A 15,222-nucleotide genomic window follows, 5' to 3' on the forward strand; every position below is an offset into this window, starting at 1 on the left:
GAAGTGGTGAACATGTTCACGTACTTGGGGTCCACTATCACAGTCAACCTTTCATTTGAAACAAAACTCAACATCCGCATTGGAAAAGCCGCCACAACAATGTCTAGACTGAGCAAAAGGGATGGCAAAACAACAAACTGACAGAACACACAAAGATCTGTGTGCATCGTGCATAGGTTATCAGCACACTTTTGTAGGGCAGTGAGACAAGGACCTTATACTCTCATCAGGAAAAGAGGCTCAACAGCTTTCATATGCGTTGCCTTCATCAAATCTTTTCAATTTCCTGAAGGGAAAAAGTCATCAACACTGAGGTGCTCAAACAGGCCAGCATACCCAGCATGCAAACATTCCTCAAACAGAGATATCTCTGCTGGCTTGGGCATGTGTGCCAAATGAATGATGAGCGCATCCCAAAGGACATCCTCTACGGCGATTGTATGTGGCCCAGCCAGGCAGTCAGGAAGCGATTCTTTGAGATATTGTAGTCAGTGTGGATCCTTCTACACGTGCACACATGCACACAAGATCAGATTTGTTTTCCTTAATATCAGTGTCTGTTGGGGCCGCACACATGTGCCTTCCCATGCTTCTACACAAGGGGATAAAGGGCAGAGTAGCTCCAACAGTTCCCTCACAAGTCAAAGCCCATGGCAGCTTGGATGGAGGGCAGGTCATGGAATTCACACTGGTTGCAACATCTTGAAGAACACAGTTACTGGAGGGTAAGTAACCGTTCTTTCTTCTTAGAAAATGTGTCAGTGTGGAACCTGCTATAGACAAGGGGCAAGTAGTATCTCCTCAGGATGTTGGGAAGAGGAGTTTCAGCTACGTCAGTCTAATAGTCACTGGAGTACCGCTCTCCCACATCTGGCATCCAAGCCCAATGCATAATGCTTGACAAAGGTCAGTGGATTACTCCGCGTCATCGCTTTGTAGATCTTGGAAACTGTCACATTTCTGAAGCAGGAGGAGGATGTTGCTTGAGGTCTGGTTGAGCGTGTCTTGATATTCAGCAGTAAAGGAACACCAGCCAATGGATGACGCAGCACAATACCAGGAAGATGGTCTTCAGAGTGAGGATGTGCAGGGAGCAGTCTCACAGAGAGGCTCCATGAGTCTCAGGAGAACTAATGAGGACCCAGGCAGGAGTAGGTTCTTTGCCCAGTGAGTAAGTGTGTTAATAGCCCACTGAGAAATTTTGACACCGTGGGATGAGAAAAGACTAAGCATGATTGTACAGATTGATGACAAGCTGAGAATGCAAACTAAACCTTAATAGAGCTGAACAAGAGGCTGGTCTGTTTTAAGTGTAATAAGTAGCTGAGGTTCCGATGTATCAAGGCCTGGACTGAGTCCACACCATGCTGGGCAGCCCATATCAAGAACCTCTTTTATTTAGATGAATATATTCTTCCAGCAAAGGTTTCCCTGCTATTTATCATGGGCCAAAGCCATCATCATGGGTAGGGTATAGGAGCAGGAACCTGGAGCAAGGCAGAAAAACAGGTACCAGAAATAAACAGGGGTCTGGGATGAGGAGAGCAAGAACCAGGATCAGGCTGGGAGGAAGAAACCAGGCCTCCAAGTAGGCAGGGACCATACCAGCAGGCAGCCAGGGATTCACCTAGATAGTCAGACAACTTCCTGTGCCTCTTCATGGGCGGGGCTCTTTGTGAGCTAGAGCTTCATTAGCCCCCTTCTCTACTGGTTCAGAAGAGCTGCTGGGTGGCAGCCACGGTCTGATCGCTGCCTGGGGACCCAAGGGCCCAGGTTCAAGGCCTGCAATCCTTCACAGAGGGGTTGGACTGCACTATAAAGTTAGCAGTTGGCATGAAGTGCCTTGCCTCACCTTGCCCCGCTGTACCTGGGAGTCATTGATCAAATTGTCCACAATTTTTTTTTTTTTTAAAGGAACATGCTTTATGATAAATAGTGAAGATAAGATAGCCAAATAGGCTGAAAAAGACCAGTTACGGGTCTCTGAAGAGAGCAGTAGGTTGCACCTGCTGGGTTCTACCTCACTGCTCCAGGCAGTAAGGGGGAACTGAAGTAGGGTCACACCCTTTATGCCCTAACACAAAGAGGCAAAGGGCACATGCACGGCCCCAACAGACACTGCTAGTAAAAACAAAATCCAAGAGTCACATGTGCATCTACAGAGGGATCCACACTGACACATACTCAAAAACCAGAAAATACAAAGCCCAGGGGGCCACTAAGAGAGACTGCAGAGAAAGGGAGAGTAATCAGTCAGGCAAAAGGCAGCAGAGAGATCAAGAAAACAGGAATAGAGAAATATCGCAGGTAGGTGTCAAAAGTGGAAAGAACACCTATGCCCCACCACAAACACAAACCCATAAAAATAAAGATGAAGCTAGAGGCTCTTCAGAACAAATAAGTCCATACTCCGGCACAAAAATGGCTTAGTGTTTGAACTGGAGTTCAAAAATCTGTATTATTAGCTCTCAAGCTGTATCCTTGAGAACACAAGCTAAGATTTGCACAGGATGCTTAAACATATCAGAATAAGTTTTATATCAGAAATGAGTCTCATTAAAATATATTTTTACTCTAACAGTTTTAAAATATTAATTCTATTACGTATAAAAATCAAATTTAAACATAAAATTTTAATATGAAATTCTTCTCCTTGCTAGATTTTCTGCATATAACAAGGAATAAAAAATTCCTATTAATATCTTTCTAGTCCTTTGGCATGTAATTACTTTAGGAGGGAAAAAAGTAGCACAAATTCCTCCTACAGCAAGAATCTTCCATTCAAACATACCTGCATTTCACAATCTGCTCGAAGATTAAGTTCTTCACAGCATTCCCTGGATACCCTCAAGAAGATATAATCCTTTGTTTTCTCTTCAATAGCTGCTTCATAAACCTTCTCTTTGGTTCCTTGGGTCTGTACTGACTTCTCTTTAGTGACTGGCAATAAATAAACAGCATTGACTTTGGTCATCACCAGCCGTCCAGCCAAAGTGTCTTCAGAAAGCGTTTCAGTGAGCTTAAAGCGGCCAAAAAGTTGTCCGTTTTGGGCATACTTTGCACCTCCGGATACACCAGTGAGCATGAAGCTTGCTACAATCTGCAATTGCACTTTTATGTTGAACCTAAATCAGAAAGTATAAAGTTAGTTCAGAAAAAGGATTTGATTTTAGAAATCAGGAGACAATGTTAATCAAATAAAAAATGCCTCCAAGTTCAGAGACACCACACATTCAAGATCCAACCCTACCTCCCTTTGGGCTGGTCTACACTAGGGGGGAAGGATCGATCTAAGATATGCAACTTCAGCTACTTGAATAGCATAGCTGAAGTCGACGTACCTTAGATCGATTTACCTCGCGTCCTCATGGCGCGGGATCGATGGCCACAGCTCCCCCGTCGACTCCACTACCGCCTCTCGCTCTGGTGGAGTTCCGGAGTCGACAGGGAGCGCGTTCGGGGATCGATTACTACCAGCCGATCCGGTGGGTAGTGAAGACATACCCTTACACTGAGTAATACCTTCTTTCACAGCAGCTCAATGGGACTGTGTAAGTAACTTTTCATTGTGAATAAGGGGGGCAGAATCTGGACTTGAGAAAGGGAAGTTTAAGCACAGTACTGTAGAACATTCACGAACGTTGTGCCTCCATTCAGAGAAGGCAGCTACAAATTCTGTTGATAAGAGAAAACTTCCCCTGCAAGCAGCTGCTCGGTCTGTAATGGCAGGTATGGCAGCCTTTTAAATGTTATTTAAGGGCAACATGTACTTTAAGGGTAACAAATACTCAGTTTATTCAGAATGAAAAAGAGATCCTCAGAGTTTCTTCTTTTGGCAAGTAAATCTGGTCCATGATTCTAAAACCCCACTACAAGCAAAGTGACAATGAGGTACAGAAATTCTATAAAGGATAACACAATTGATATATTCTTTGCCATTGTCAAATTTATTCATTACAAAACAAATTTATTCATTACAAAACTCAAATTATATCTATATTAAATAACTTAGTAAAGATATAAAAAAGTGTAATTATACATTACCTTAGTGAAGGAAAACGATATATAATAAAAGGAAGGAATGCAATTGTAAACAAACGAAGTAACTGAACAGTACAAAAACATCTGAGGGAAACAGTGTCTATTTTGCTTCTGAATGGAATGTAACTAAAATCAAAGGGTGGTTACAAGCAGTAACATGGCTGAAGGTTTTAAAAAGACGCTCTACATAGAACCAAATCCTGCAATTTTTACTCAGGGAAAACTCTGCCCGAAGTCAATGAGAGTTTTACATGAGTAACGTCTGCAGCATTTTTCTCGCAGCAATGAAAAGTTATTTTAATATCTTGTAAGCTTACGATATATTCATGAATTGACTACATCGTATTCTTTAAGGACATATACACAGGTCCAGAACAGAATACAGTTCCTATTCGTTCTGTACACCCTGTTCTAGGTGCAGATCAGAGAAGGCAGGCTGCCATCTTGAGAGGAGCAACGGGCTATTATACCCTCATAGTTTAACAGATTCTTTTAAAACTTTATGAAATTAGAAGCAAAGACCAATAAATAATGAGAATGGATCTATTGTAAATGAAGGATTAATATCTAACATATCACATGCCTAATCACATAGGGCATCCGTGCACAAAGCTCCCACTGGCAGTGAGTTCTTTCTGCTCTAACATTTAGCCATGACTACCCCACACCGCATTCACAGTAGAAGTAGCAAATCCACTCTTTGTAGGTTTCAGAGTAGCAGCCGTGTTAGTCTGTATCCGCAAAAAGAACAGGAGTACTTGTGGCACCTTAGAGACTAACAAATGCATGCTCTGATAAATCTGTTAGTCTCTAAGGTGCCACAAGTACTTCTTTCCACTCTTTGTATTTACACTTCTTAAAAAAATCATATACATTAAAGATAAAAATGACCTATTAGCCTGTCTTGTCCTTCTCTTTTCTAAAGGACAATAATCCAATACATTTTATCGTTCTTTCTTCATCCTGGTTCCTAAATGTGCCAAGTAACAGAGCTTCAGCCATTCCCATGGAAGTGTATTACACATACACATACATCTGTCTCAATGTCAGCAAGTTTAACCTAATATTTTGTAATGAGTTACAGGGGAATACATCAATGAAAGTAGAAGGGATGCAGAATACATTGCTTTCCACTAAAATGAGCGGTGATCTTTTTATCATGTGAAATGGACAACTTTCTATTGTTGTGTGTTGTCTCCATATGATGCTTTCCACATTTATGCTGACTTGTTCAATCCGTTCAGCTTCCTTCCAACCATTCCTGGTAAACTATTAAAAGTGCATATGTAATACTATTTAATCCATTGTAAAAGAAAATCTTTACTACAACGTATCACAGTCCCAAACTAGTACCAAAATCAAACCAGTTTCAGTTCTCTTCTGTGCATGGTAAATGCCTATTAAACCCATGAAAGATTTTTGTTCACATCTGATAAATCTTTTTGCTTAAATGAAAACTGCAAGTCTGTCTCCTTGTGGTGGTATTTCATTCTCTGTATAACAGGTATACTAAGACACACAAACATCCCTGGCAAATAAGCAATGCAATGAACTAAGATGATTTTTGGCTTGACAGGGACACAAATTTACTTTCTTCATCATCAGTATACTTAAGATAATTGTAATAGCTACTAGGGAATTTGCAGGAAAAGTGATCATTTAGTTTACCTCAAAGCATGAATTCAGCAGACCATGACTGAAATTAAAATAAATTCCTTCCACTTTCTAAAAACATTTAGGAAAAAGCATGCAAGACTTTTTCCTTGTCAACTTATAATATATAATTCTGAATTCTCTATTAGTCAGTTACAGATGCTAATTCCATTCAGATGACTGATGCAATATTGTGTTAAATGTATATAAACCTCAGGAACGTTTAAAATCTCATTATTATCAGTCAGATATCAGGTGGCAGTATAATGTTTTTATTTAATCACAGCTTTCGCTAACTTGAATCAATTTAAAACAGTCCATGTTATTACACATATATTGGCTGAATAACTATATTACTGCTATTCTGAGACATGCCACTCTTTACAGCATCATCTTAAGTGGCTCCATTGGTTCTAGTCTACTGATTAGAACCTTCTTCTCCAGATTATTAAATTATTTCCATTGACTAGGGAGACACCCTCTGGTGAGCTATTCAACTACCAAATCCTCTAGTACTCAAGCACTACACTTCCTTCATTCACTCCCCCTTTCCTTCTTAGATTGAACATGAGCACACTCCATGTTCATGCTTAATAAGATTTAACTAGATCAGTGGTTCCCAAACTGGGGTTCGTGAACCCCTGGGGGTTCACAAAATGTTACAGGGGGTTCTCGGGAAAAAATTCCCTAATGGCGGACAGAGCTGCCTTAGGGACCCCGGGCAGCACGGGACCAGGAGCCCAGAGCCCCTGGACTTCCAAGAGCTAAACAGATCAGAGCAAGCACATCTATCACACTGAGGAGATTTCAACTTCAAGACTCCTTAGAAGAAATGGAAAGGGAAGTGGATATTTTTTGCTGTTTTTAAAATTAAATAGGCAGCTAGTATTGTTTTTAAAATTATTATGAAGAACAAGTTTAAGCTTTGTTGTAACGTGTGTTGTTTGCTTGAACTGCTCATAGGGTGACCAGATGAGATGAAGAAAATATTGGGACACCGGGGTGGGGGGCAAACAAACAAAAAAAAAAGCCGGCGCAAAATATCGGGACAAAAATTGCATTCCGACCGATCTCTGGGACAAACAGCTCAAAATCGGGACGGTCCCGATTTTATCGGGACGTCTGGTCACCCTAACTGCTCAAGACCTGAATGCTTGTATAAGAGGAACTCTGAGTTGGCTTCTTAGATACCTTCAGCTGTTTCACATCTGATACTTCTTGATGAAACATAGGAGCCTTGTCTTATAACAAGCTTATTCAACGTGATACAAGCTACGAAAGTGAGATCTTGGAAGAGTGTTGCCATTTTCATAATGTAATAAAAATACTGTAATGATAAATAATTAATAATAAATAGTGTGTAATAAGCATGTAATAAAAACAAATTTTATATTTGCAAGATCACTGCTTTTATAATTTATTCTCAGGTAAAGAAGAAAATCCCTGGAAATATTCATTTTTAGGAGGGGGTTCGTGAGACTTGACATTTTGGTGAAAGGGGTTCACAGGTTGTTAAAGTTTGGGAACCACTGAACTAGATGAACCTCACTCCCCAAGCAAAAGATCTGAATCAGACCAATTAAAAAGATCACTTTGGACTTGCATTGCGCTTTCCTTTCAAAAGTTTGTTTCTATAAATGGATGAATTAAGCCTCTGAACATCCCTGTAAAGTCAGGAAGTATTTTACAGATTGTGAAACTGAGGCACAAGGAGGTTAACTGTCACATTTTTTTAAGTGACCTCTAATTTTGGGTGTTCAACTTTAAATACCAAGGGCCTGATTTTCAGAGGGGATGAACTGAAGTTCCTGACTTCAACAGTTGACCTGGACAGTCAGCACTTCTGAAAATTAGGTCATAGGTGTCTAAAGTTAGGCACACAAGAATGGAGCACCCAAAATTAAAGGCCACATTTGAAAGAGCAAGCCTTAGCCATCTGCCCAATGTAACACTCCAAATCAAGGGTGAAAGCAGCAACACAACCCAGGTTTCTTGACTCCCAGTCCAATGCTCCCTATCCTAGTGTATTAATTACTATGCCACTGTAATGTTCATAACTACCATTTGCTTTAGAATCATAGAATATCAGGGTTAGAAGGGACCTCAGGAGATCATCTAGTCCAACCCCCTGCTCAAAGCAGGACCAATCCCCAGACAGATTTTTACCCCAGTTCCCTCAATGGCCCCCCTCAAGGATTGAACTCACAACCCTGGGTTTAGCAGGCCAATGCTCAAACCACTGAGCTATCCCTCCCCCCATTACTGTAGGCTCTTTCAAATAGTACATCATGGTGCTTTTCTAAGAGGAAATAAACTCAGTCTCCCAAACAACTTACCAAAAAAAATAAAATATATATATCTATATATATATATTTTCGAGGTTTCGCTCATATTTGACATCATTTTTCTGGATTACACAATGGATGCTTTCACGCTAACACTTAAAGATCTGATGTTCAGCTAATCAGAAATGCAAGTCCAATTAACACTTTTTAGTGTGCTCTCGCATAAACACTTTACCACAAAAGCCATAATTAATTTTTGAGAGTTCTTATACTGTAAATTCAAGCTTTGTGTAATTTTAGAAATACTTATTCTTCACTGAGAGATGAACTCTCAGGTGGTGAGAAAAACTAAGTTGGAGTTTCATTTGAAACTTCAGCTGTCTTAGTCATCATGCCACCTCAAAACTTTTGTAGTGTTTGATTTACTTCTTTCTCTCAGATTTTTCTGGGCAGCCTGAAGCTGGAGACAAACAGAGTAAAAACGAACAGGGAAAATCTATCAGCCAAAATCTCAGCAAATCCTAACAGCAAATCTGCCCAATATTCCAACCTTCTTAGCAATGTTATAAAATTTCAACATAATTATGCTTCTATTTCTAATTAGCTAGGGAAAAGGTTATTGTCTATATTTACATCACAAAAGTTTAGGACTTACCAGATCATAGCCCAACCACTGCCAATGCAGACTATAGGCCCCCAAAAGACCAAATAGCCCATAGATAATATGTCTCTGTGTGCCAGTGGTTTAAAAGATTCAATATGGCGTTTAACATTCATGTGTGTAAGTTCCACAGAGGGCATGCACAGCAGCATTTTACTACTTAGTGGCACAGTGTAATATGCAGTAACGGCTCATGAACTCAGGGCCCAATTCAGCAAAAATACATTGACGGTCCATAGAAGCCAATATGTGAGGCTTCCGCAAACTTCAGTGAATACCTGGTCTACAATTTGGATAGCAAAAAACGTACTGCATGTATACAAAATAGTGTGAGCCGCAATTATTTAACCTCTCAGATTCATTAGTGAATGTTTTTTACGGCACTGAGGTATTATTAATTATTATTATATTATTATTATAGTCTGCTTTCTTTTTTCATGTCAGAGTGAGAAAGATGATGAAGTTTAAATCCTCAAAAGGATTACAGGAAGGGCCCAAATTTCCACCAGATCCTATTAGAGCTTGGCCTGCACACTTGCTTGTTCACACAAAGCCCACATTTGCATATGGAAATCAGAGTGTTGGCTTATTTATTCTAACCTTTATTGCCCCTGTTTCCTACTCTAAGCACGTTAAGTAATTATCTAAAATAAAATTTTTCATCAACACTGCAATAAACACAACTTACACATAAAGCTCACCAAGACCTTCCCAACCCCACTAGAGACTCCCTTGCGACAGTCAATTAAAGATGCTTTCCCAATGCCATTGCAACCTCTTCCACGTGACACCTTTCACAGCACTTGTCCTCTGGCCCTCCATGGAAAGTCTGGGAAAAGCATTGCAATTTGCAGTGTGCCTTAAAGGTCACAACAAATAAAAAATTAAAAAATAAGCCAGGCTCAAAAATCAAGGCTAGGAACAAGAACCAGAGTGCTGAATCCTTCACCAAGAATGCCTGCAACCAACACCCTCCTGCTTATAGTGAGGGCTGTTAGCTCAAGTGCTGGAGATGACCACATCCCCTATAGGATCACAAGGAGAGAGGCACTCTCGCAGGCAGACAGAAACAAACCATTTAGGGTGTCATAGATCAAAACCAACACTATGGATTTGACCTGGAAATCAACTGGCAGCCAGTGCAGATTTTGGAGTATGGATTATGTGCTCCAAGAGGGAAACTCTGCTTAGTAATAATCAGCTGGCTCAATTCTACACCAGCTGCAGCTTCCAAAAGGCTTCTGCATATAGGCCTATGCAGAGCACACTGCATAATCCACCTTTTAGCTGAAAAAATGCACATGTGCACACAAACAGGTGCATTCTGAGCTCAAGATTGGAGGTGTCACTACTGAAAAATTACCCCTAAGGGCAACATTTGATTTAAAGCAAGCACCACCAGGAAGCTGGTGATTCTATTGTGTCATCAATTCACCAAGTTGTATCTAAGTATTGCAGGGGTCTCGATACAGCAGGTGTGGTGTTACTTGCTGCATATGAAGCCATAAAGTGGCCTCAAGTTTTAACCTTTGCTCTGCATTTTCTTGTGCATGTTCAGGCCTATAGCATCATTTTCAAATCATGTACACCGCCACTTTCTAAATGGGATCAATTAGGGGCTGATGAAAGTGAGGAACCAGCAGTACTGCTTAACCCAACAATGCACTGTAACCATGGACTGCAAATTATTCCAGTCCTGGACCTCTCTTGAGACACCCTGTTGACAATCAGCTGTTTTATGATCTGTACAAATATCTACTAGAGGCTAGCAAGATCCACAACAATCACCAGTTGTGACCTAAGGCACATGGGATCACAGGTATGTAGAAGTTTGACCCAGTGTATTAAAATGGGTTGACTATAACATAATTTAATCAAAAGAAGAAGATTTCTATCATCAATTCTACCAAACAGAAGACACTTAAAAAACATGTATAGAACTTATGTTTATTAATCCACTTAACAGAAAGTCATGCAATAGCAATAATTTATTGCAGTACCAAATTATCCAAAAGTGAAGCATCATGTATTGGAATGTACGCGTTATTCCATCGTTTGTACATGCAAGCGGCTCTTTTGTCTTCCAAGAGATGTTGGCAACGTAATTTTCAACATGAATATTAACATAGTAAAAACATTATTTATTTGTTGTTTGTATCACTGTTTTCTCTAAGTCTGATCTTGGTTTAAAAGCCTTGAAAGATAAACCTCCATAAAAATACGTGTGATGGAGGTCAGCAAGAGGGAATCTGTTAGTTTGCCGAAAACAACATCATGTAGAAGCAAATTCTTTGTATGTTAAATTCCAGCTCCCCAAGAGAGGAGAGCTATGACTAGGTATATTCAGTGAACTGGTTCAAGTTTACTATCACTTTTACCAGATATGAAAGCAATATGAATAGATACTGTTTTCCTGCTTCAAAAAAGTCTCCTTCAATAATAGTACATATTATTAATATTCTTAAATGACCACTGCATAATTCGATTAAACTCCTGACTACGTTCGGAGGCACAGTGCTCTTCAGAAGGCATTCTTGTATTGGTATATACAAGAGTTTACTTGCCACCACATCAAGTTAAGGGGGAAATGATGCCAATAAGAGTTCTTGATCTAGGGGTATGTCACCTTAAAAGATTTTCATACCATACAAGTGAAGGTGAGATCATTAATGACAAATGTCAAAATAGAAAAATGGTCTAGTATAGCACGACTATGAACCTGGAACATGTACTTTATTTTTCCACGTGCATCCGTCTCATGTGTCTAATGGTGCTGGACAGCACATATATAACGACAAAGAATATTTCTGACACAAAAAAATAGAGTCTACATTATGTGCCAATCTTACCCTTGTAAAGCTATTACTCAGTCTGCCTGTTTAGCAAATAGTAGGTAAAGCATCAGCTCTCCAAAGCAGTTATTCTAGATGTGCACGTGTGCAACAGAAATCAGGATCTGGCCCACCATGACATGAGGAGGATTCAAAAGTTTTCTTAAACCTGCAATCATCTATAGAGAAGAATGGTAATATTTTTCTCTTCTGAAACCCCTTTTATTTGAGGCTGTCACAGATAACTGAACTGTAACAGACTCTCTTTTTTGGCAAGGGAACAGAAACATTCTAAATTGCCCCTGCTGTCCTCAACATTGTTTTGTATTTAGGGAGCTATAAGAAGAAGAAAAACTAACCTCAGGACCCTAGGAAAATACAGTACATTTGAGGTTAGTGTGTCTAACCCTAACCAAAGGTTAATGAAGACATCTCTTTATCTTCACAGCCATTTATTTCTACAGTATATATTTCCATTCTCCTCTATGAAGAGGTAAGATTTCAAGACTCATATCCACTCTTAAGATGTAAGAAGGTTTAATGGCTAAACTGTTAGCCCTTTCAAGACCAGTCAGAGAAGTGCAATTACAATGAAAGGGTGACATCCTAATCATTTTTAGTAGGACAGCAACAGTCATTTAAGACAGAATTTTGTAAAAGTATTACTTACTTGCTGACTTCCTTATACTGTGCTATTTCCTCAATATAAAGGAGGTCATGCAACCGTGACTGATAGTTGGTCTTGGTCAATGATTTGTCCAGGACAGACTGTGTAAACAGCTGGTCAGCAGATAGAGGAATTTGGTATCTGATAAGAAGGCTCTTCTCCAATTCAGTAGTTTCATTAGGCTCAAAATCTACAATAGTCTTAGAAGTAGAATCCCAACGCTTAGCTGTAGTTAGTAACTGTTGCCGTGCATGCATCAGGTATTCAAGATCTGCATGTGGAGATACAAACAGGGACAAGACTTCAGTTCAAATTCTCCAAGATAATTTTCCACACTTTATATATGTCATTTACATGTGATCAAAGTGGGAAACGTTAGATTTTTCCCCACCACAGCTTATTCATGTAAAACAGAAGAATCGTGAATTTATAAGCTAAACTTAATTTTTAACTAACAGAATATGGTTTGGTTCTTCAAGGAGAACACAGGATTACTGAAGTCACTCAGCTATCTTAAAATAATCAAACTGCAGATACCATTCTCCTTTGTCTAGGACAGTTTTCATAATTTTACTGTTGAAGAACTACTCCAACTTCAGATGTTGATTGACAACAGACACAAGAACCAACTCACACACAAGAATAAGAGAATATCAAAATATAACAACTCTACAGATAGAAACAGAGAGAGCATACAAATTAAACAAGTGATGGAAGGATTCTATTATTATAACTAAGAGCAATCAGAAGCATCCATAGTATCTGCATGTCCTTTTCAAAGGTTAGCTATAATAGCAAACACCTTTCCCCTCCAAAAACAGAGAAAATATACATGAACCTGTGGGGGAACCAGTAGGGTAGGTGATCGGGAAACTCATAACTTGCAGTACGTGAAAGGCCTTTACCATATTAAAAACTAAGTCCTAGGTTATTATAACATTAGGGTTAAGCATTTGAAAAGATTCACATCGTACACACACAATTAATTCTACAAGCATCACTTGAAAGTGTGACCCACATTGATAAATGGAAGGAAATTAATGTTTCAGTCTATCCTTAGTTAGCTCTGATATGTCTCTATATTGTAGCCCAAATCATAAACATGAAGTCAAGAATTTTTCATAGAACCCTGCAATAGACATTAACGAGGCAAAAATTCAACACATGGCAACTGCTATCTGGAGGACTAAGTAGGGGTTTCATGTAACAGAACTATAGTTAAGCTAAAAGCTGCAATGGTTTAGCATTCATGGTGAAGCAATAGCTACGTTTTAATGTATCATCTTTGAGTCGGGCTTAAAATGGGTGCCCAGATACCTGAGCAGTGCCTGTGAAAGACTGAGAGACCCTCTAACCTCAAATAAAGTATTTCATTTTATCTTCATCATTCTGTATCCTAAAGAGATGAAAAATGTGACGTCTGAGTGATAATATGAGGCCAGTTTAGCAACAGGAATCTCAGATTAACATCACTCTTCAGCCACAGGAAACAGGTCTGTCTCACTTAGTAAACTACTCTAATATTTTTGAAAGTTCATCTAATAGAGATTAGAAAGAAGATATAAATAATTCTCTTCTTCCTCTAAACTGAATGATGTTAGGTGCTAATGATGTGCAACAGGAGAAAAAGGCCCATGTTTGGTGATTTCAGAATTAGGAATTATCCACCATGACATTTTCCTGTATTGATCATATATTAAGAGTGTAACAGTTCAGTCAGACTGCCAGGACACTGTCCTTGTTTGCTAGGAAATTGGCCATTTGATATTGCATGCTACAGACACTTCCTGTAACTGTTGGTCTGACATAACTATTTTCTGAGTGTTAACATGGAATACATGCATACAGGGTTGCTTTCTTAAGAAGAATCTTGTGCATTTCCAATACTAAGAACATTTTCACTGCATGAAAAACTAATCTTCTCTTGATTACTTGTAACTTCTTCCATGAAAGAGAGAGCTCCCCAAGAAAAGTGACAGACGCTGCTCAACTTAAATGTCTCTTCTTAATGCTATTTAAAAAGGAGGATGCTTGTCTTTCATGATGTCATAGCTCCAATATCCTTAAAAGTTATTATTGACCTTCCCAAGTCACTGCCTAGATCTATCTGTCATATAAGGATTTGTACTGGTAGTGTAGGCACTCGGCAACAAAAGGTGAAGGCCTCTTTCAGGGTTGTTTGCTCGATGTTACTTCTTCCGTCAGACCTCTACATACTATAACCCAACACTCCACTGCTCAAGGAAATATAAATGCAAAACACCCACATGGAACAAGATATATTCCTAACCACTATTCCATCACTTGCTTTCAGTTGCAATCCTTATCCCTCCCATATGTTGTCTACCTTGATTGTTAGCTCTTAAGGGAAAGACTTTGTATTTATGTTTGGTTGTAAAGAACCTAGCGCACCTTTGGGCATTAGATAAATATTAATAATAATCTGACTGATTGGAGATTTCCTTTGCTATCTCTCTGCATACAGAGCTGTGACATCTCAAAAAGAGGTGCTGTAGTGAACTCGGCAGGCATTACACTATGCTGCTTCATCTTTCCATTTTGCACCAGAGTGCCATTTATATTGCCCCTGCCCTTGATCTATTTTTAGTAGTCAGCACTGAGAAATCCTGGTAGTTTAAGCTGACAAGGACACTGACTCGTCTGAAGATTAATACTTTTGCCTTTGCAAATAAATTATGGCTTGGCTCTCTTGGTCTTAAACAGCTCTACACTGCAAGGACGCCAGGTCTCTGCAAGTTTACTGACTTTGGAAACCTGTCAGCTCTGGTTAGCTGCCCTCTTACATGGAGATCACATAATAGTTCCTGAAAAGACCACAGCCTTGCTCTTAAACACAGAATCTCATGCATTCTGAAACATACCCTATGTGGAATTCTAGTGTATTGTGGACACTACAACTTCCTGCTTTGGGCTAAAAGTATTCAGGTAACCTGGAAAGAACAGTTCATAAACTATGGCATTTGCTATTTACATTTTCTCTTTGCTGATCTGGTAAATGTAAATCTGTTCTATGTAAACAAAGGATAGGAATAGCAAAAAGCAACAACTCTAGCCAACGCACAT

General features: G+C 39.4%; 1 protein-coding gene across 2 annotated transcripts in view; it reads right to left on the minus strand.

The window, feature by feature from the left end:
* The window catches only part of HELZ (helicase with zinc finger), a 140,357-nt gene that overhangs the window by 87,474 nt on the left and 37,661 nt on the right, over positions 1-15,222 (minus strand). For both annotated transcript variants that reach the window (XM_026654401.1, XM_026654400.1), the window contains exons 11-12: positions 12,142-12,409; positions 2,792-3,125 (exon numbers count right to left, since the gene is read on the minus strand). In XM_026654401.1, coding sequence (XP_026510186.1) covers positions 2,792-3,125; positions 12,142-12,409 — 602 coding nt within the window. The remainder of the gene's footprint in view (positions 1-2,791; positions 3,126-12,141; positions 12,410-15,222) is intronic.

This window comes from Terrapene carolina, unplaced genomic scaffold (assembly GCF_002925995.2).
Source record: "Terrapene carolina triunguis isolate 2854851 unplaced genomic scaffold, T_m_triunguis-2.0 Scaffold192, whole genome shotgun sequence".
Classification (NCBI taxonomy): Eukaryota; Metazoa; Chordata; order Testudines; family Emydidae; genus Terrapene; species Terrapene triunguis.